General features: G+C 43.8%; 3 protein-coding genes, 1 long non-coding RNA gene and 7 other non-coding genes across 12 annotated transcripts; 10 read left to right on the top strand and 1 right to left on the bottom strand.

Moving 5' to 3' along the window:
* Positions 1 to 36: 36 nt before the first annotated feature.
* Positions 37 to 4,158, top strand: LOC143116723 (uncharacterized). 2 transcript variants are annotated; one of them, XR_012985906.1, is made up of 13 exons: positions 37 to 110; positions 696 to 775; positions 980 to 1,062; positions 1,276 to 1,330; positions 1,552 to 1,613; positions 1,840 to 1,952; positions 2,157 to 2,239; positions 2,454 to 2,508; positions 2,731 to 2,785; positions 3,005 to 3,066; positions 3,293 to 3,405; positions 3,611 to 3,727; positions 3,925 to 4,158. It is a non-coding gene; the product is annotated as an uncharacterized LOC143116723 (long non-coding RNA). The 2 variants fall into 2 exon arrangements; XR_012985907.1 differs by having other exon boundaries at positions 38 to 106.
* LOC143117534 (small nucleolar RNA SNORD14) lies at positions 819 to 913 on the top strand. Its single transcript, XR_012985986.1, has one exon. It is a non-coding gene; the product is annotated as a small nucleolar RNA SNORD14 (small nucleolar RNA).
* On the top strand, positions 1,102 to 1,196 carry LOC143117533 (small nucleolar RNA SNORD14). Its single transcript, XR_012985985.1, has one exon. It is a non-coding gene; the product is annotated as a small nucleolar RNA SNORD14 (small nucleolar RNA).
* Positions 1,657 to 1,752, top strand: LOC143117600 (small nucleolar RNA SNORD14). Its single transcript, XR_012986047.1, has one exon. It is a non-coding gene; the product is annotated as a small nucleolar RNA SNORD14 (small nucleolar RNA).
* Positions 1,994 to 2,090, top strand: LOC143117599 (small nucleolar RNA SNORD14). The gene has a single exon (XR_012986046.1). It is a non-coding gene; the product is annotated as a small nucleolar RNA SNORD14 (small nucleolar RNA).
* LOC143117532 (small nucleolar RNA SNORD14) lies at positions 2,279 to 2,374 on the top strand. The gene has a single exon (XR_012985984.1). It is a non-coding gene; the product is annotated as a small nucleolar RNA SNORD14 (small nucleolar RNA).
* LOC143117601 (small nucleolar RNA SNORD14) lies at positions 3,110 to 3,205 on the top strand. Its single transcript, XR_012986048.1, has one exon. It is a non-coding gene; the product is annotated as a small nucleolar RNA SNORD14 (small nucleolar RNA).
* On the top strand, positions 3,447 to 3,542 carry LOC143117598 (small nucleolar RNA SNORD14). The gene has a single exon (XR_012986045.1). It is a non-coding gene; the product is annotated as a small nucleolar RNA SNORD14 (small nucleolar RNA).
* An 805-nt stretch (positions 4,159 to 4,963) lies between the features above and the next one.
* zbtb11 (zinc finger and BTB domain containing 11) lies at positions 4,964 to 14,342 on the top strand. The gene is made up of 10 exons (XM_076278021.1): positions 4,964 to 5,475; positions 5,952 to 6,211; positions 6,747 to 6,978; positions 7,875 to 8,887; positions 9,223 to 9,579; positions 10,059 to 10,470; positions 10,770 to 10,887; positions 11,260 to 11,418; positions 12,376 to 12,551; positions 13,151 to 14,342. Exons 1-10 carry the CDS (start codon positions 5,166 to 5,168, stop codon positions 13,699 to 13,701), a joined length of 3,588 nt encoding a protein of 1,195 aa, XP_076134136.1. The 5' UTR covers positions 4,964 to 5,165; the 3' UTR covers positions 13,702 to 14,342.
* Positions 14,343 to 14,971: 629 nt separating this feature from the next.
* On the bottom strand, positions 14,972 to 15,676 carry LOC143116720 (peptidyl-tRNA hydrolase 2, mitochondrial-like). The gene has a single exon (XM_076278019.1). It carries the CDS (start codon positions 15,579 to 15,581, stop codon positions 15,048 to 15,050), a length of 534 nt encoding a protein of 177 aa, XP_076134134.1. The 5' UTR covers positions 15,582 to 15,676; the 3' UTR covers positions 14,972 to 15,047.
* Positions 15,677 to 15,711: 35 nt separating this feature from the next.
* Positions 15,712 to 18,983, top strand: smx5. Its single transcript, XM_076278020.1, has 5 exons — positions 15,712 to 15,781; positions 16,331 to 16,398; positions 16,549 to 16,579; positions 16,679 to 16,738; positions 18,273 to 18,983. Exons 1-5 carry the CDS (start codon positions 15,779 to 15,781, stop codon positions 18,396 to 18,398), a joined length of 288 nt encoding a protein of 95 aa, XP_076134135.1. The 5' UTR covers positions 15,712 to 15,778; the 3' UTR covers positions 18,399 to 18,983.
* Positions 18,984 to 19,589: the final 606 nt, after the last annotated feature.

Here is a 19,589-nt window from a genome sequence, read left to right as displayed (position 1 = left end):
TCGCATATATTCTACGTCAGAATCCTTACTAGACTAGCCGCGCTGCACACGTGTGTTAGGTCTTTTTGCATTCATGATTCGCTAGACTGTGAACGTCTGTATGCAGGTCGGTGAGTATTGATAAGTAGCATTAACCTAATTAAGTTACAATATTACCATGTTAATTATGTGTTCTATTAAAAGCTCAAGAAAACACTTGTATCACACGTTGAAAGAAAGGCAACGTTGAAAGCATAGTGTTCGGAGAGTTGTTCAGTTAGCGTAACAGTTAAGATCTGAGTAACGTTAACGATTGCTAGCTAACGTTAGCAAACTTAGTTGGCTTTTCTCCAGAGTAATCAATCCACTTGTACTTTCTTTATAAGCAGATTGAATATGTTAATATATATGATAAGTGGTAGTGAGTAGGCAAAGATATCTAACGCTACCAAGATTATTATCTGTCTCTTTCTTTACCCTCGTGTGAGCCTACACGTGTTAGAAGTCCAGATATTTTTACTGAGTTACTACTTTGTGATTTGATGGTGGTAACGGTACTTAAATGAAGGGAGTACACTTGCAGTGTAGGATAATTAGTATGATGCGACAATTATGTGCACAGATTTGAACATCGCATGTATCCTGGTTTACAGTGAGCCTGTTCCCTCAGTGATATAACTTAAACTCTTTTTTATTCTTTCTTCTTCTTCTCTTAGATGTTTGCGATTGGACGTTAGAATGTTCTGGAATTCTCGCTTGATACTGCGATTTTCAAAGGGGGTCATGGCTGATTCAGGTGAGAAGATCGGTTTCAGAGTGACATAAACTTCTAGTATTACTCGCTGTGATGACGTTTATTCCTGCCATTCGTAGTTTCCACCAGAGGTTGTAAAACCAAAGATGGCCCAAGTACCTTCCTTGGATGTCTGAGCGAGAATTGATGGTGAATTATACAGGATTACTATGGAAATGTTTTTAAATGTCTTCTCTCATCATTCAGGTTATACTTGAATACTCCCTGTAATCATTGGTGACTGGGTGGCCCTGATTTACATACTGACAGCAAAAATAATGGAGACAGTGGTGAGTAAATTGGCCTGTTTTCTTGGCTTGTATGGGACATCGCTGTGATGACGTTTATTCCTGCCATTCGTAGTTTCCACCAGAGGTCGTAAGACCAAAGATGGCCCAAGTACCTTCCTTGGATGTCTGAGCGAAACTTATAATGAAATTGTTACTGCCGTAAGAATGATTATGCTTTCAGTGATTTCCCTGCTTCTCTGTGTTTCTCATTAGATGATGGTCCAGGATGTCTTGGATCTACAGTGTGAGGATACAAAAGTGGTTTGAGGTGAGCTCTCGGTGACCGTCAACTCAAGATGGTAAAACTTGTTTTTAATTACGCTGTGATGACATTTATTCCTGCCATTCGTAGTTTCCACCAGAGGTTGTAAAACCAAAGATGGCCCAAGTACCTTCCTTGGATGTCTGAGCGAAGTTTAGACTTAATTTTGTTTTTGCTCTGTAAATTTTAAATGTGTTAATTGTTGCCGTGCTCTTTTGATTTCTTAGGTGGATGATGACCGTTCTGGGTCTGCAGTTTCAAGAAGATCTGTTTTAGAATATGGATTCATGTGAGTGTCTATCTGACCCTGGTTTTGACATTGGTCTTTCATCTCGCTGTGATGACGTTTATTCCTGCCATTCGTAGTTTCCACCAGAGGTCTTACGACCAAAGATGGCCCCAAGTACCTTCCTTGGATGTCTGAGCGAGATGATTGCATGCCTGTCTAGTATGAAGTAAATTTTTAAATGCATTTGAAGTTTTTCAAAGACAAAAATCCTCTCCACTTTTTACAGGATTTTGGGTTGTGTATCTAATCGATCTATGTGGCAGTTTTGTCTCGCAAAACCACTGGGAGTGATGACTGCTATAAAGGAGCCCATTACCACTATTTGGTCTTAAACATCAGGTGAGGACTGAAATGGGCTGTTGAGTGAGTTGTAGCTAGCCTCGCTGTGATGAAGTTTATTCCTGCCATTCGTAGTTTCCACCAGAGGTTGTAAAAACCAAAGATGGCCACAAGTACCTTCCTTGGATGTCTGAGCGAGAATTGATGGTGAATTATACAAGATTACTATGGAAATGTTTTTAAATGTCTTCTCTCATCATTCAGGTTGTACTTGAATACTCCCTGTAATCATTGGTGACTGGGTGGCCCTGGTTTACATACTGGCAGCAAAAATAATGGAGACAGTGGTGAGTCAATTGGCCAGTTTTCTTGGCTTATATGGGACATCGCTGTGATGACGTTTATTCCTGCCATTCGTAGTTTCTACCAGAGGTTGTAAAACCAAAGATGGCCCTAAGTACCTTCCTTGGATGTCTGAGCGAAACTTATAATGAAATTGTTACTGCCGTAAGAATGATTATGCTTTCAGTGATTTCCCTGCTTCTCTGTGTTTCTCTTTAGATGATGGTTCAGGATGTCTTGGATCTACAGTGTGAGGATACAAAAGTGGTTTGAGGTGAGTAAACTCTTGTCAACTCAAGATGGTAAATCTTGTTTTTAATTACGCTGTGATGACGTTTATTCCTGCCATTCGTAGTTTCTACCAGAGGTTGTAAAACCAAAGATGGCCCTAAGTACCTTCCTTGGATGTCTGAGCGAAACTTATAATGAAATTGTTACTGCCGTAAGAATGATTATGCTTTCAGTGATTTCCCTGCTTCTCTGTGTTTCTCTTTAGATGATGGTTCAGGATGTCTTGGATCTACAGTGTGAGGATACAAAAGTGGTTTGAGGTGAGTAAACTCTTGTCAACTCAAGATGGTAAATCTTGTTTTTAATTACGCTGTGATGACGTTTATTCCTGCCATTCGTAGTTTCTACCAGAGGTTGTAAAACCAAAGATGGCCCTAAGTACCTTCCTTGGATGTCTGAGCGAAGTTTAGACCTAATTTTGATTTTGTTCTGTACATTTTAAATGTGTTAATTTTTGCCATACTCTTTTGATTTCTTAGGTGGACGATGACCGTTCTGGGTCTGCAGTTTCAAGAAGATCTGTTTTAGAATATGGATTCATGTGAGTGTCTATCTGACCCTGGTTTTGACATTGGTCTTTCATCTTGCTGTGATGACGTTTATTCCTGCCATTCGTAGTTTCCACCAGAGGTCTTACGACCAAAGATGGCCTCAAGTACCTTCCTTGGATGTCTGAGCGAGATGATTGCATGCCTGTCTAGTATGAAGTAAATTTTTAAATGCATTTGAAGTTTTTCAAAGACAAAAATCCTCTCCACTTTTTACAGGATTTTGGGTTGTGTATCTAATCGATCTATGTGGCAGTTTTGTCTCTCAAAACCACTGGGAGTGATGACTGCTATAAAGGAGCCCATTACCACTATTTGGTCTTAAACATCAGGTGAGGACTGAAATGGGCTGTTGAGTGAGTTGTAGCTAGCCTCGCTGTGATGATGTTTATTCCTGCCATTCGTAGTTTCCACCAGAGGTTGTAAAACCAAAGATGGCCCCAAGTACCTTCCTTGGATGTCTGAGCGAAGTGTCTATGTTGAGCTATGAAACTTCTCTGGGGGAAGATTAATAATGTTTTTCTCCTTTTTCTCCAGAGTTGAGGCTTCTTTCACTACATAGAAGTGCCACATGAAAAGATGTGCCATGATGTTCCGTCAATCTACATGGCAACCAGATGGGATTACTGGACATTGGATTCCAACACTTGTGAGGTGTGTGTTTGGAATTTGAAGGGTCATCTAGTTAGCCACGCTGTGATGACGTTTATTCCTGCCATTCGTAGTTTCCCCCAGAGGTCTTATGACCAAAGATGGCCCCAAGTACCTTCCTTGGATGTCTGAGCGAGAATTGAACTTGGTTTCTATTTGATTGTGTATGACGAGGGTTAATTGTATTCTTCTATCCACAGGTTTGCCATGCCATAGATGACCACACCTTCCACAACATCACTACTGCAAAACAGTCATTGGTGTTTACCCTCAAGGCCATTCACAGTACCACCTTGGGGCATTCAAATGAAAGGCAGATTTTCAAAGCAAACACAAGGGACCAGGCTTACTGTTTTTGTTGTTTATGGTTTCACATACTTCAGAGGGCTATCCTCATGTTTTCAGGCAAATTAAATAAAGGCTGGATGAAGGAATCAATGTGTTGTGATTAATAATGACTTATATTTTACTTGCGACTTCTGAAATTGCTGAGTTGGACTACACCAATGATGTGTTCTCAGCTTGAGTGCCAATGTTTCATATTTTAAATTCCACTGACATGGGAGAAATGGAGGAATAAGGTCATGGTTCAAGTATTAAAGCCCTGATAAAGTGTGTGCTTAATATTTGGACGTTTGGAAATTGCGTGTTTGTTCTATTAGCCAGTAAACTAGCCTACAGCCTCCATCACTGTCTTAACTTGAATACGTTTTCCAAGTCCGATATTTGTCTCCCTGAATACGAGGGCATTCATGACCCCTGATTGTGTTCAAATTCGCATATTTCTGTACTTAGAAAACCTAGTGAGTGCACTCATCAGGTATTGTGAGTAGGAAGTATGCGAATTGGAATATAGCCCCTATATCAGTGTTTGTTTGGCCCACATGATGTAGCGTTACCAGAAAATGTCTAATAAACGGGCTCTGACGTTACTCATTTAGCCCAATGAGCTGGAATGATATGAAGTTCATGTGTCATCCATGCTAACGTTAGCCTCTTAGCTCGTTATGAAATATTGACTCCCAAATTCGAAGGAAAAAAACGAAGACCTTTGTAAAGAAAGCGTTTCAATAATTTAAACATGCATGCATAAGTACGTTAAGATAACTGCCACCAACGTGTGTGATATCCGGCGAAAAACACAGATTTAGAAATGTTTACATCATGGCTTACACTCTCGTCCGGAGTCGACGTCCACCATTTTTAACGCAATATCCGGTTGTGCAGCAGCCATTTTGTCTGTTCATGAAAGTCCACCCCACACGGTCAAGAACTGCAGTTCCCACTTGGAAAACAATAATAATAATACTATTTGAGTCGCTTTAAAGGTGCTTTATGGAAACTGATAAAGGCTGAAAAAATATCTGGTCATATTTTAAGTTCGAGGAGGCTTCTCCCTTCGGCTTAGGTTTTTGCGGTGTAAGCGCTATTAGAGCGTGATATGTCGTGCGAGGAGAGCTACTTAGCCATCCGGCGGTATCTGACCGACGAGCGGGAGCCATACGCACCCGGAACGCATGGTAATACCAAAAGAAAGATACGCAAGGCAGCGGCTTGTTATGTCGTGCGGAACGGAATTCTGTACTACCAGCGTCGGCAGAAAGGCCAACATGAATTCACCGAGCTGGAAGTTGTCTTACAGGCCGGACGAAGGAAGGAACTTATCGATGAAGCACACATCACTGCCGGAGGAGAACACCTCAACCAACATCAAACTTGGGAAACCATCTCTCAAAAATACTGGTGGAGGGGTAAGAAAAAGTCCACAGGCAATGTCCTATGCAATAACAGTTTTAGACGTTCAGCTAACATTATGACCTTACCCATTTACCACTAACAGCTAGCTAAATAGCTAGCCTTAGCCAATTTACATTAACGTTAGCCGTCCTAGTACATTGACAGGTAACCTCATTCACCTCAATGGTAACCTCCATGTATTATCAGCAATGTGACAGATAGACGAACGCTATTTTCTAAACTCATCATCATGAAGTACTACACTAATTTGACAAAGCCACACCTGTAAGCTTTCAGTCGGAGGCGAAATGGACTTACTTTACACAATATAGTGAGTGAATAGTTCGGTCACATCCAAATTTGACATCTGAGCTAGCTCACTAGGCAGGAACATAGCCTCTCATGAACTTGACAGACATTATGTTGCGTATGCATTACATCAGTTTGGCTTTGCTAGCGTGAAGTTAACAGTTAATTGTAATTTTCACAGGTATCCTAAAGCAAGTCAAGGATTACATTAGAGAATGTAGTCAGTGTCAAAGTAGGCAGGACCGCGGCCGAGCTTCCACCGAGGACGGCATCGTTCAGGGGTTTGGTGGGCGGCCAGGAAGACGCAGAGCTGTCGCTGTTGACGTTAGCGATGAAGAGGAAGGTGAAGATGAGGAAGAGATGGACGATCTGGACTTTGTCACGCCCACCCAGTCCAAATCGAGGAATCCTCGAGGAGTTGACAAGCACGAACTGGTATTTGTAAGTGACCGATCATAACTAGCTCTATATTTTTATCAACAGGGGCAGGCCAATCCACTGTCATTGCGTGTAAATACATTTGAGGTATACTTTGAGGTGCCCCATGAGTATCTGCACCAAAAATGAATGGGTTGTCCTTCCCTGTGCTACACTGTGTCGGTAGTTTTTGCGATATTGTTGACATACATTTTTCTTTGACACTTACATATAAAAACGTTGGCACTTGAAATGGAGGGTCTTGGTAACTCACCCCGGACTGGTCCGTAAACCTCTGATTAGTATTCCTGTTAAACTTTAATGTGAGTGCTGGCCAGCAGGCAGGAGAGGCAGTAGGAGCAGCTACTGTACTACACTGTTGTTGGTGGTGTGCCCCACTCGCCTACTGCCCTGCAGCACTCATCCACTATTTTGTGCCACTGAAATGCAATGAAGCAGTAGCAGCAAAATTGTACATAGAAGAAACACAAGTGTGTGACTCTCCAAATTTGTGCACACTGTATTAACGACTTCTCCCTTTTTCTTTGTGTCTGGGCAGGTGGACTCCAAGGGTGTGGTAAAACAGTTTTTGACCAAACATGGACAGTCCATGTTGGACAAATTAAACCAGCAGCGGCTCAATAACCAGTTCTGTGACATCACCCTGCTGATCGAGGGAGAGGAGTTTCGCGCCCACAAGGCTGTGCTGGCTGCTTGCAGTGACTACTTTTATGAGCTGTTCATTGAGAAGGGGGCGGCGGCCAGCCATGAGGCAGTTGTGGACCTCTCTGGTACGTTTGGGAGGGAATATAAAAGCATAGCCAGCATTTATATTTACATGTATTCATTTAGCAGACTCTTTTTATCCAGAGCAATTTACACATGTCAATTATATCACAAGGGCAGTTCGGACGTTGAGTGCCTTGCTCAAGGGCGCAACGGTGGAAGCCAGGAATTGAATTTCTGGCTACTGCATGCTAGCTAGGCTCCTTAGCCACTATAGCTGCTTTCAGACACATCCTCCACAGTATGTGCAGGTCTTTATCAAACGGAGGTCCGACCCTTCGGGTGATTCAGATATGATGCCAACATGCGGACATTATGTGTGAACGACACTTTTAGACATTAGCTTATTTACATAATGTCCGTTGGAAATACTAAGAGGGATGTGTAAGAGTAGTGTAAGAGCCAGCTAAGTATGGAGTTCCAAATGTCCGGTTATGTTCAGATATATGGCCCAACTGCTTGACATCCGCAGAACATGCAGACTTACACCAAGGCTGAAAGTCTAGTTGCCAACACTGTGTGTCACACGTAAAAGGCAAAAAATACCAAAGAGGCAGATTAATCCACTTTTAAAATGTCTTTTGAACTGAGGATGGGGGTCAACCGAAGCATTTCCACAACATTGTAAATAACAGCAAGTAGTTTAAGACATTAAAAAAATCCTGAGTGGATTACTCGGCCTCTCCGGCCCTTTTTCTCCTTTTTAGTGCGAGCTTCAGCTTTTGGGAATTGCTTTCTGTGTGCAGGCTTCGCACCACCACTTGGAGTATAGCCAATTCAAAAGGTGCAGATTAATTTGAAGTCTTGCTAGAAAAGACCTGAATATGAGTATAAGATGAAGGGGATCTGACCCAGAGCTCATTCCTCGCTGTTCATTGGGGTGTTTGCCTTTCTATTGTAGGTTTCAGCAAGGCCAGCATCTTGCCTCTGCTGGACTTTGCCTACACGTCCAACCTAACATTTAACTTCTGCGTGATGGCTGAGGTGGCCACGCTGGCCCGTCACCTACTCATGTCCGAGGTTCTGGAGATCTGCGAGTCGGTGCATCGGAAGGTGGAGGAACAGAAGCTCACCGTGTACCAGAGGGGTGACATTCACACGGTGGTGTCGACGCAGACCATGCCCCAGCAGACTGCCATCGACCAGCCGGGGACCTACATGGTTACCATGCAGAGCGATGGCCAGGCTGTGGTCACTCACACTGGGGATGGTGAAGCTGGACAGCCCCTGGCTGTGATTGCCCATCCAGGGATGACTGAAGCGGGGGAGTCCCTTGCGCTGCTCGCACAAGCTGGGCAGGTCGGGGCTGGAGAGTCCTTGACTCTGATGGCCCCCAGCGCGGATGGTGGTGCTGGCGAGACCATGACTGTCATCACTCACAGCGGGCAAGCGGGATCAGGCGAGTCCCTGGCTGTGGTTCAGGCCTGCTGGAAAGTGGAAAATGGGGCACAGGGCGATGCCTCAGCTTTGCCTGAGGGCATGGAGACTGGCCCTTTCCTCATCAGTGTGGACGCAGGGAAAGTGGCCTCCCCCGCGGTGGTCCAGATGACTGCTGCAGTGCCCCCTTCAGAGAAGGAGGACCCTCCTCCTTCCACTCAAGAGATTCCTGCTCAGCCTGACCCGGCACCTCCTCCCCCGAAGCGGAAGCGAGGACGCCCAGCCAAAGCCAAACAGGAGCCGGTCCCCGTGGTGGAGCCTGAGGAGGAGGTGGTGACTCCAGAGCCAAGCCCTGCAGCGCTGGAGGAGGCGCAGAAGGAGGAGCAAGAGAGTGGCTCAGATGACCCAAACAGGAGGCGCCTGCGACAGCGGTCCATGGGCAAGGGGGGCTACGTGCGCCTCCACATGGGCCTCGAGCAGGAGGAGCAAGAGGAGGAGAAGAAGGCTCCAGGAACTCAACGTTCCAACACTTTGAAGGTCACTACACATTTACTCATTCATTCCATAATGGGTACAGGCTGATGCAAGTGCTATCTAAATATAGATTTATTATATTATATTTTATAGATATAGCATTTCAAGTGCAAATCGTTATAATTGGGTTGTTGCTGTCTTAATTATTTTGAAATGTGCCTGATGTGCAGAAATATATTTTCATAATTTTCAGAAATGGAACAGCAAAAATAGAACACTCATTGATAAGATAAAAATGTATATTTTGCTTGCGAATAAGCACTCCCATTGTGTCAGTGCTGTGAATTATTCAATGGGTGTCATCAATCAATCAAAGTTTTTGTTGTATTTCCGTTCAGGCAACTCCGCGGGCAGTGAGGAGAGGACCCCGTGGGGCCCAGACCCCCAAGAAGAGCGACTCTGAGGAGACTGCAGCGGCGGCTGCCTCTGTGGCGGGGCCTGTATCAGAGGGGGTGGAGCAGACCGAGAGCCAAGACGTGGCGGCGGTGGCGCCAACGTCGACAGCGGAGGAGGCTGGGCCAGGTGGCGAGGAGGTGATGGAAGGCGTGGCGGAGAAGCCGGAGGCTGAAGCGGAGCTGGACAGCGCGGTGGACGGAGAGCACACGTGCGGCGAGTGTGGCATGGTGTTCGAGCGGCGCTACTCACTCATCATGCACACGCTCAAGCATGAGAAGTCCCGCGGATTCAAGTGTGGGGTAGGTATCCTCTGTGTCTGTGTGTGTCTGTGTGTGTCTGTGTGTGTCTGTGTGTGTGTGTGTTTGTTTATGTCCTGATGCAGTCTTACTGCCTCTTAGTGAGTAGTGCATTTAATCATTATTCTTGGAAAGATGTCATAGTATAAAGTACACACCAGCATAAAATCTCTTTCGCATTAATAATGTAACGTAAAAAGAATACCAGTCTTTCCCGCCTAATGTATTCTTTTTAGACAGTTCCTCATTAGTAACGTAACATAAAAAGAATACCAGTCTTACTCGCCTAATGTATTCCTCTTTCCTTTGTGTTTTAATTTTTGTTTTGTTGAGTGCGCACCTCTGTGTTTTGATTGAAGTAACCAATACAGTATTAAAGTATAATATTGTGTCTCAACACTTTGTTACGCCCCTTTATATGACACTGTGTACACTGCTGCAGTTTTCCTCCTATGACTTATTACCTCCCTCCCCCTACACAGCTGTGCAATAAAGACTTCCAGTACGCGGCGTCCCTACGAGCCCACATGGCCCGGCACAAGCACCAGAAGACCCAGCGGGCCACGCTGCCCCGGCCGTCGGCGGACGACGCCCCCGTGGGCGACGAGGGGGGCGAAGGAGAGGGCAAGGTCAAGCCTCGCACCAAGCGGGAGTTCGTGTGCGACATCTGCGGCAAGACGCTGCCCAAGCTGTACTCTCTGCGCATCCACATGCTCAACCACACGGGCGTCCGGCCGCACGCCTGCCGCGTCTGCGGCAAGACCTTCGCCCACAAGCACAGCCTGAAGATGCACCGCGCGCTGCACGACGCCGCCAAGCAGTTCCATTGTGGCATCTGCAACAAGTCCTTCGTCAGCAAGCGCAGCCTGGAGGAGCACACCAGCATACACACAGGTCTGTCCGCATGACAAGGAAACAGTTTGGCTAATGTGGTTCATCCGTCTTTGAATAGAAAGAGATCAGAAGTGGTGCAACATGTTGTTGACTAATAGTCAATGCATGATGACTGAAGATGATAATATTTGAATGGTTCTCATGAGTCTCTATTTGTCAGAAAGATGTTGTACCACATTTGAGCTTTTCTGTTCAAAAAAGGGTGAAACGCCCAAAAGATAGTTTCCTCCTCTTTGTAGAGTCATTGTAATAAAGTACAAAAAAAAGATAAATGACTGAAATGATATCTTCCCTCACAGGGGAGTCCAAATATTTATGCACAACTTGTGGGAGGTCGTTCCACAGGGCGTCAGGCTTAAGTAAGCACCTGAAAAGACACCAGCCCAGACCGGAGGTCCGAGCCTTCCAGTGCTCACAGTGAGAACACTTTTAATTTTCTTTTTCTTTAGTTCTCTCTCACGCACATGCATGCTCACCTTTTCTCATTTTGTCACTCTCTCTTGAGTTTAGTTACCGTGACCATTCATATGTTGGAAAAGCGAAAGTCAGTGATAACCTGAATATAATTTATTAATGAAGTAGACTACTTTCTATTAACACAATGGAACACAAACAATTCTAAAAATATCTCAATTTAAAAATTGCACACACATAGTCCTTTTCAATCGCCCACTCACTCAATCTCTCTCTCACACACACACACACACACTGACATTCCCTCTCTTTGGTGCACTGCTGGACAGCAGATACGCATGGTTTCTTTATCTGTATTTGATTGTCTCTGTCTAGCTGTGATAAGAGTTTCTATGAAGCCAAAGACCTGCAGCAGCACATGAACAAGCACCTGGGCCTCAAGCCCTTCCAGTGTCAGGTGTGTGGGAAATGCTACAGCTGGAAAAAGGACTGGTACTCCCACGTCAAGTCCCACACGGTTGCAGAGCCCTACAGGTGAGCTACGTCTTCTTCTTCTTCTGTTTCTTGGCCGATTGCTACTTTTTGTAGTATACCGCGACCAACTGTACAGGAGAGTGTGCTGTGTCTTCACAGGTTATTCTCCTCTGGAAGGGCTGTGCGACTAATCAATTTGATTAATTAATCATCGATTATATTTTGCAACAATGCCTTGAGTTTGAAATAAATCTTTGCTGGGTTTTGTTTTTGTTCCAAAATCATTGTTTCCAAAATCATTGAGTAATCCTGTAAAATAATCATGATCTCAAAATGGAAAGAAATAATCCTGATTATGTGTTTTTGCCATAATCGAGCAGCCCCACTTACGGGTGACTGTCTGTTTTGCTTTGCTCATCTCCTCATAGTCCAGGCACTGATGTGATTGTGTCTCTGTAAGAGCTTTAAAGGTCTTGTACATGTAAGCAAAACAAAGTTGTGTGTGTGTGTGTGTGTGTGTGTGTGTGTGTGTGTGTGTGTGTGTGTGTGTGTGTGTGTGTGTGTGTGTGTGTGTGTGTGTGTGTGTGTGTGTGTGTGTGTGTGTGTGTGTGTTGTGTGAGTGTGTGAAAGAGAGAGAGGAGTACTGATTAAAAATTTGCATTGGTTTTTTGAATGATGCAACATCCAAAATAATCCTTGGTTGTGCAATTTTTATGTGAACTTGATGGAAGATTATAATTGACTGGTTATGAGCTTATACAGTTTAAGGGAAAAGTCTTTGTCTTTCTTTTCTCAGTTTTCTCTTTGACAGTAGTTCATTGCTAATGGCCAGAGCCACATAACTGTGCAGTAACGCCTGGAAACTAAACCATTTCTGGGTGGCAACTGCTCCGGTCAGGGCTTTAGACCTTGTGAAAGAGAGGTTCATTTATCCCTCGGTTTTTACAGGTCTCCCCCTGTGAACGCCTTGTGATGTTTTACCGATTAGTGTTAGATGTACCTGTGCTTCCTCCTCAGGTGCAACGTGTGTGGGAAGGAGTTCTACGAGAAGGCCCTGTTCCGTCGGCATGTGAAGAAAGCCACGCACGGCAAGAAGGGCCGCGTGAAGCAGAACCTGGAGAGGGAGTGTGAGCACTGTGGACGCAAGTTCACTCAGCTCCGAGAGTACCGCCGACACATGAACAACCACCAAGGTTAGTAGTACACACACACGCACATACATGCACATGGGAGTCTTCAAAACATTGTTACAGATAATACAGTAACAAACAAACAAACACATCACATTCCTATCGTGCGTTATCTAGGTACCCAAAGTGTACATTCAGAGATTGTTTTCATTAAAAATCCCCTCATGGCCTTAAAAGGCTTAAACAGAACTTCACTCCTTCTCCCTGATATCTGTCCTCACCCACTCTCTGCACACTGTTCATCTAGCAGGTTCTTTGTGTCGTGATGAATTGTCCCACTCCCAAGCACTAAGGATTGGCTCTTTTACCCTTATGTTTCACTCATGGACTGATGCCAGAATCGTCCCACTTTGACTGCGATTGAAACGATGGATTGAAACGATTGACGAGTGGTTGAAACGATTGATTGAAACGTAGATCCAAAGCAAAACTCCTCGGCTATGACATTGACTGGTTATTTCACACATGATCTTGTAAAATGTAGCAGACACCATACGGACATGTTACCAAGGTTAAAAGGTTGATTTTTCTCCAGAGGTGGTCTCTAATGAATGTATCCATGTGTAGTTGCTAATTCAGCTCTGCTTGCCTTTCTTGCCCAGGAGTGAAACCATTCGAGTGTCTGACATGTGGTGTAGCGTGGGCCGACGCTCGCTCTCTGAAGAGGCACGTGCGCACGCACACGGGCGAGCGTCCCTACGTGTGCCCTGTGTGCCAGGAGGCGCACATCGACGCGCGCACCCTCCGCAAGCACATGACCAAGCTGCACGGCGACTACCTGCCCGGCAAGATCATGCTGGAGAAGGACACGCTGCAGTTCCACAACCAGGGCACGCAGGTGGAGCACGCCGTCAGCCTGCTGGCCCCCGAGCTGCCCCCCGAACTTCGGCCCGCGCAGCCCGCCGCGGGCACCGAGGAGATCGAGACGGTGCTCATCACCGAGGAGACGGTGGAGGCCATGGAGGCCGTGCAGGCCGTGGAGGCGGGAGCGGCGGCGGCCGGCGTGGCGACGCTCTCAGACAGGAGCATCATGCAGGTGGTGAACTACGTGCTGGCCCAGCAGGCCGGCACCAAGATGGACGACTCCCCTGACGTCATCCAGACCATGGAGGTGGAGGTGGCGCACGTGGCCGAGGTGGCCGAGGTGGAGTGAGACCAGAGAGAGACCACACCCCAGATGGAATAGACAATGAGCTCAAACGTAAGAGGTCAACACCGCATCAGCTGACTCGGTTCTGAATACGGTCTGCAGGTCGCAAACGGAATGTTATGTAAAAAAAATCCAATGGTTTTGTGAACTTTTGTCCTGTGTTGTACAGGGACTGTATCCATGGAGACTTTAATTAGCAGACCTCTCCTCTTACCTGGTCAGTATAAATACCTGCGCTTGAGTGAGTGAGTGAGTGAGTGAATGAATGAATGAATGAGTAAATGAGAGAGAGAGCTTGTAAAAGTTATGTACAGTTTGTGTATAGTCTTATTTTGAATGCTGTGTTCTGTTTGAAAATAATGTTCTTTTCAGCAGTAGAGCACTGGGTTTAAAAATGTTTTTGAAACCCTATGTACATTGTAATATTTTTTTTTTTCCATTTGGTTGCAGTTTCTATGCATCAAATATGTGTGTTCTTCCATGTTGTTCTTTTGTTGGGTTCCAAAGGAAAAGCCCCAAACACCTGGCTGTAGCACTGGATAAGGCCCCTGTGGGTTTAGCATGTTCATCATCACCCTCGTGTGTCCATACCTGAAACAACACAAATAGTCCAAAATAAAGAGCCTTTGGCTGAAGGGAGGCTACATGCTGTTTAGTGTGGTTATCTTTTCAAACTCATATCAGTGAGTCTCTAGCATGGTTGCGGCAGATGTCAGTGAATGTGAAGTCCAAGGTCTACTACTAGGCTGTCTTAAGTTGCCTTATTTAATGATAACTTGAGTTGTCAGGGAAATGTTGAAGTGTTTTATCTAACGTAGTCATCCATTGACTACTATTACATGTGCAATGCCATGTAAATATGTTCTATTTTCAGTGTTCATACCGTGTGTACCTTCAGGATGGTAGTGTGGTGGTTTTCCATCCCTATGGCAATGCTCCATCACTGAAGGTTGGCATTCTAATGGGTGCTACACTACAAGTAACCTTTGAACACGTTGCATTTTGTAAACACCTCCTGTCAGTGATAATGCCTCTTAAAGGATTAAACCAAAAATATAAACTGGGGAAAGGATTGCATACTTCCAAAAAGGTTTGTGTGCATATTTACATTTGATCGAAGACTGTTAAATGTCGCCATCTGCTGGAATATAATGGTCATAGCATTTCGATTTATGAAACGAAGAAGGCCTACAGGTCGCAGAGAGATGTTCGCTTTACTTCCCATCTTATAACGACGGTGGATACACGGAAAAAATAACCATTTAACCGCTGACAAAATAACACTTTATTGCATTTAAAGGTATGACGTTAAGTCGAACAGGTGTGAATCCTGGACACGCACAATACATTCAATATAATTTTAAATGTCCTGTGATCTTGTCTACAACATCTTCGGGCCCTGGTCCTACAGCAAGAACTGTTTTTGAACCTGGGGCTGTCTGGGTTCTCCCTGCGTCCTGGATCAAACTGACAACTAGGCCTGATTCCTTGGCTTGGCGATAAAGTTCAAGTAGAGACTCTTCATTGTCGGCCTTGACCACCACTTTAGGCTGGCCACAAAACTCCCACTGCTGAAGAAGATTCGGGTTTCTTTTCTGAAGCTCCTTGTATGCGTTCACAGCAGCATGGGAACACTGAGCTGCTACTTTGCCTTTGCCCATGTTTAGGTCCTTTCGTACTACGAGTGTCAGCTTTACCTCTTCACCCAAGAGGCCAGTTCTACGAAAACTGCTTCCACTTTTATGCCGAAGAGCTGTCATGATGACAGTCCCCATACGTCCCCTGAGATGCCATCCAAGGAAAAGTCCACAACCGCTGGTGACAACGCCCATTGCCATTAAACCATATGAGGTATCCGTTTGGCCAGTATATGAGTCGGTCATTTCCCTACGTTCACAAACATAGAAAACATGCCTTTTCAATTCAACACCTCGGAAAACATGGATATGAGGCACAAGAGAGGGCACACTAATGTTGGTCTCACATTGATGACGTTTAGCACACTTAGCCAATGAGAACTTGACTACACTATTCCCGGGTGTGAGTTCATTCTGATGCGACTTTGAGACAGCGTTTGAAAATGGTAAGATAAAGCATGTTTGAGGCGTAAAACGTACATTTTGAGTTTTTAGGGGCTTTATTGGCAAATTCGAATGTTACCAATGTAACTTTAGTCTGTTTTTGTTTTTACCAGTGAGCAGATTGTTTTCTATAAACCACACTTGATGCGACGAAGCTGCTCATTCATTGTCATGTTTCTCTAGCTAGTTGGCTAGCGAGATATCTAACATTTAAGCACAGTTTGGTATTGATAAGTCATCCATATCAAGGATTGCAGTGTTGAATTGCAGGTGATGAAAGTTGAAAGTACTTGCAACAATTAGGCCAGGTGAGATCAGTGATTTGTTATCGTTGATTTTAGCGCTCTGAGAATAGTGTTCATCATGATCCACACTATCCACACCTAGCTTTTTTTATCAGCTAGCTTGTGTAGGGTCAGTCGACTGTAGTGTGTACACCAAAGCGTGTTTGGCTCATGTCTGGGTGCTTGTGTGAACATGCGTTAGTCATCGTTAAAAAAGACCACTGTGTCTGACAGCGAAACACTCATGTCAGTATCCTCTCTCCACAGCTATTCTATTCCTTCTTCAAATCCCTTGTGGGCAAGGACGTCGTGGTGGAGCTCAAGAATGACCTGAGGTGATTAAACACTTAACCGTTAGGTACATGACATGTGCACTATTAGTGGCACATCTTGTAATTGAAACAATTGCACCAAACACAATAATATACAAGTAAAACCACTGATGCCCTTGATTATGTTTTTAAACAAATGTCCATCTTTTGCAGTATATGTGGCACACTTCACTCTGTGGACCAGGTAGGACTCCAGATCTTAAATATGTAGACAGCTTTACAGAACATTTTCCTGTGGCTTACATTAACAGACTCTGAATCTTCCCTTTTTTCTGAAATTTAGTATCTGAACATCAAGCTGACAGACATTAGCGTTACTGACCCAGAGAAATATCCACACATGGTAAGTTGTTGAGCTGTACAGCACATGAAGAGTGTTTGCTGTTTATGGACGCTTGTGTTTGGCATGTTTCCTTCACAGTTTCATATTTAAGAATCCCAATATATTATCCACATACCATTCTTTCACTCGAGCCTCAATATTCCTTGCAATCTTTCTTAGAGGCAGCTAGTTGTGGTATCAACTTTGAAATTCATTCCATCTGGTGAAAATATAGGGCAAACTTTAAAAATAAGACATTGTCAATTATATTGCCAAAAGACACTAATTGGTATGTCCACACAATACTTATATCAGTGTGTGTTGTTGATCCTGTTGATCTTTCTGCTTTTTATGTCAGATAATGGACCATATGCACAAAAGGCTCTTAAGCCAGATCATTTATTTCCGGTGGAGCCAAGTTTTGTAGCTGCTGCTATTGTTAATGTAATTAGTAGTGATGGGCAAATTAAGCTCTGGTGAAGCACTGAACCACTTTGAACAGTTGATTCGAAAATGGGTTCATTACTCGAAGCTTCAGTAACAGCGACCTCTCCTGGTGAATGGGAGCACCTAACCACCCCATCCCCCCACATACGTAGCGTACATGAATAAGAATGGGATATCATTCTTTTTACAAATAAAGATTGATCAGGAGCGATCAGAATAAAGTTTTCCCACGTCTCTTACATTGTAATAAAAATTAATCAATACGAACAAACTATGCTTGTCACAGTAGAGGCTTCGAACCAAATGCAATGTTGTGCATTAGCCTAAAGTGTTTATGCTTTGAGCGCGCTATAATTCAGACTAGAAACGAGGCCCTGCACGTTGCAGTGGCAGCACGATTGGTTAGCGAGGCTGTGGCGCTGCAAACCACTCGGGTGATTCATTCAGAGAATGAAGCAGTTTCTGCTTCGGACGTCATATGTCACGTGATTTTTCTGTACCAAAGCAACCTTCGGAGCAGTGGTTTAAATGGAATTGTAGTTAATGGTTTGAAGCAAGTATCGAAGCTTCAGTGTCAGACTGCCATCACTAGTAATTAGTATCTACACAGACCTGGTTGGGTGTTGCACCTAGTGATTCAGCACGTTACGATGTAGAAGGACTTATGCGTGTGTCAACATTTGTTATTATTGGGCAAACAATATGTTTAGTGTCGGAGTGAACATGTAAGGAGCAAACTGTTATAGAAGAGCTGACGCTTCACCTAAAATAAATGAGCTGGCTTAAAAGCCTCCCGTGTATTTGGTCCTTTCACAAGTTTTAGACCAAAAGTGCCTACATGTTTTACTGCTCATGACCATGTCAGTGCTCCTTACTGCTCTGTAAAATTGTAATTTGTTCTTAGACAGGAGGGCCTGTTCTACATTTAACAACATGCAAAATCTATGCTGTGTTTGACATCTGTTCTACATTAACATTCAAAAATTTGAAATGACAGTGTAGTAGCATACCTCGTCAAGAGAAAATGAGATGCTGATACAAACTATGGCGTGTGTATGGTGTGTCTGTCTGTGTGTGATGGATTTTCATGCTTGCTCACTCTGTCCAGTTGTCAGTGAAGAACTGCTTCATCCGCGGCTCGGTGGTGCGGTACGTCCAGCTGCCCGCAGACGAGGTGGACACCCAGCTGCTGCAGGATGCTGCCCGCAAGGAGGCCATGCAGCAGAAACAGTGACGGAGACTGGACTGGGATGTGTGTGTGTGTGTGTGTGTGTGTGGATGCTTGTATGGTTGTTTGTTTTCCCTTTTTCTTCCTGTTTTTTCTTTAAATTATGCTTTCTGTGTGAAACGCATGGATCGTAGATGTTTAGATCTGACATGATTGACAGAACGTTTCCCTCCAAATTAAGTTCAGTTTGTTCTGTCATAGGGAGTTATATGATCATCTTTGTGGTAAATGTATGGAAGTAGTAGAAGAATGATTGAGTTCATTACACCATGGTGAAATTATATAATTTTTTTGACCCCCCTCTGAGGATTTTGTGAACAATATACTCCGTACTAAGGTGTGACATTCAACACATATTTTCTCATTTATTCAGGATTCATGTAAATTGTGTTTGCTCAAGTCTTTGTAACTTGTAACTTCTTGTAACTGAACGTATTTTGTTCATTTAATTAAAATATCAATAATTTTGTAATAAAGTTGAGATAGATGCCAACACATAAATTGGCTGTGTAATTGTAAAAAAATCTGCTGGTTTTTGTTAGTCAGTATACTTTTGGACACAATTATAGCAATAAACACTCATCAACTATGTTCTTTGTCAGCATTATTTATGCTTTCATATCAGGGTTAGCATTTAGCATTGAACATTTAAGATCTTTCTGTCTCTAGAATAAATAGATATAGCTATTCCCAGTGAGGTGTTACATGCAGAGTAGTTTAGATGTAGCTATTTCCAGTTAAGTCTATAAGTCAAGTCTCAGTCAAGTTAAGTTAATTATAATAATAATTATAATTACATTTATGTGATGGTTCTATCAAGCAGGTGCAGTACCAGCATACTGAATATCTGTATGTTTTGCTTTTTATGCTTGCATCAAGAGTTTTCAACATTTTCCTTTGATTATCATACATTATAACAAACAATCAACAGGTAACAACCAGTTACCTTATGTAACCCCATAAGTTATTGGTGTGCTATCGACTAGAAGAGGATGCTTAAGCAATACTTTCTCCTTAACTGTTTTTGGAGCCCACATACAAGACAAGGCAGGCTTACATAGCATAATTCTCACACATCATCTCAGATTTTTAAAATGTGTAGTGCATCAAAACACTTGAAGAACCCAATTTAAGAGGATCAGAACAGAGAGTTAATTACTCAGAACAGAGAGTTAAATGCACTGTTCTGTTATCCGA

This window comes from Alosa pseudoharengus, unplaced genomic scaffold (assembly GCF_046254945.1).
Source record: "Alosa pseudoharengus isolate Yale_2024_CS ecotype anadromous, Long Island Sound unplaced genomic scaffold, YU_APseudo_1.1 YU_APseudo_1.1_scf_11, whole genome shotgun sequence".
Classification (NCBI taxonomy): Eukaryota; Metazoa; Chordata; class Actinopteri; order Clupeiformes; family Clupeidae; genus Alosa; species Alosa pseudoharengus.
Note: the sequence above shows the minus strand (reverse complement) of the source record. Positions and strands in the feature narration are given on the sequence as shown.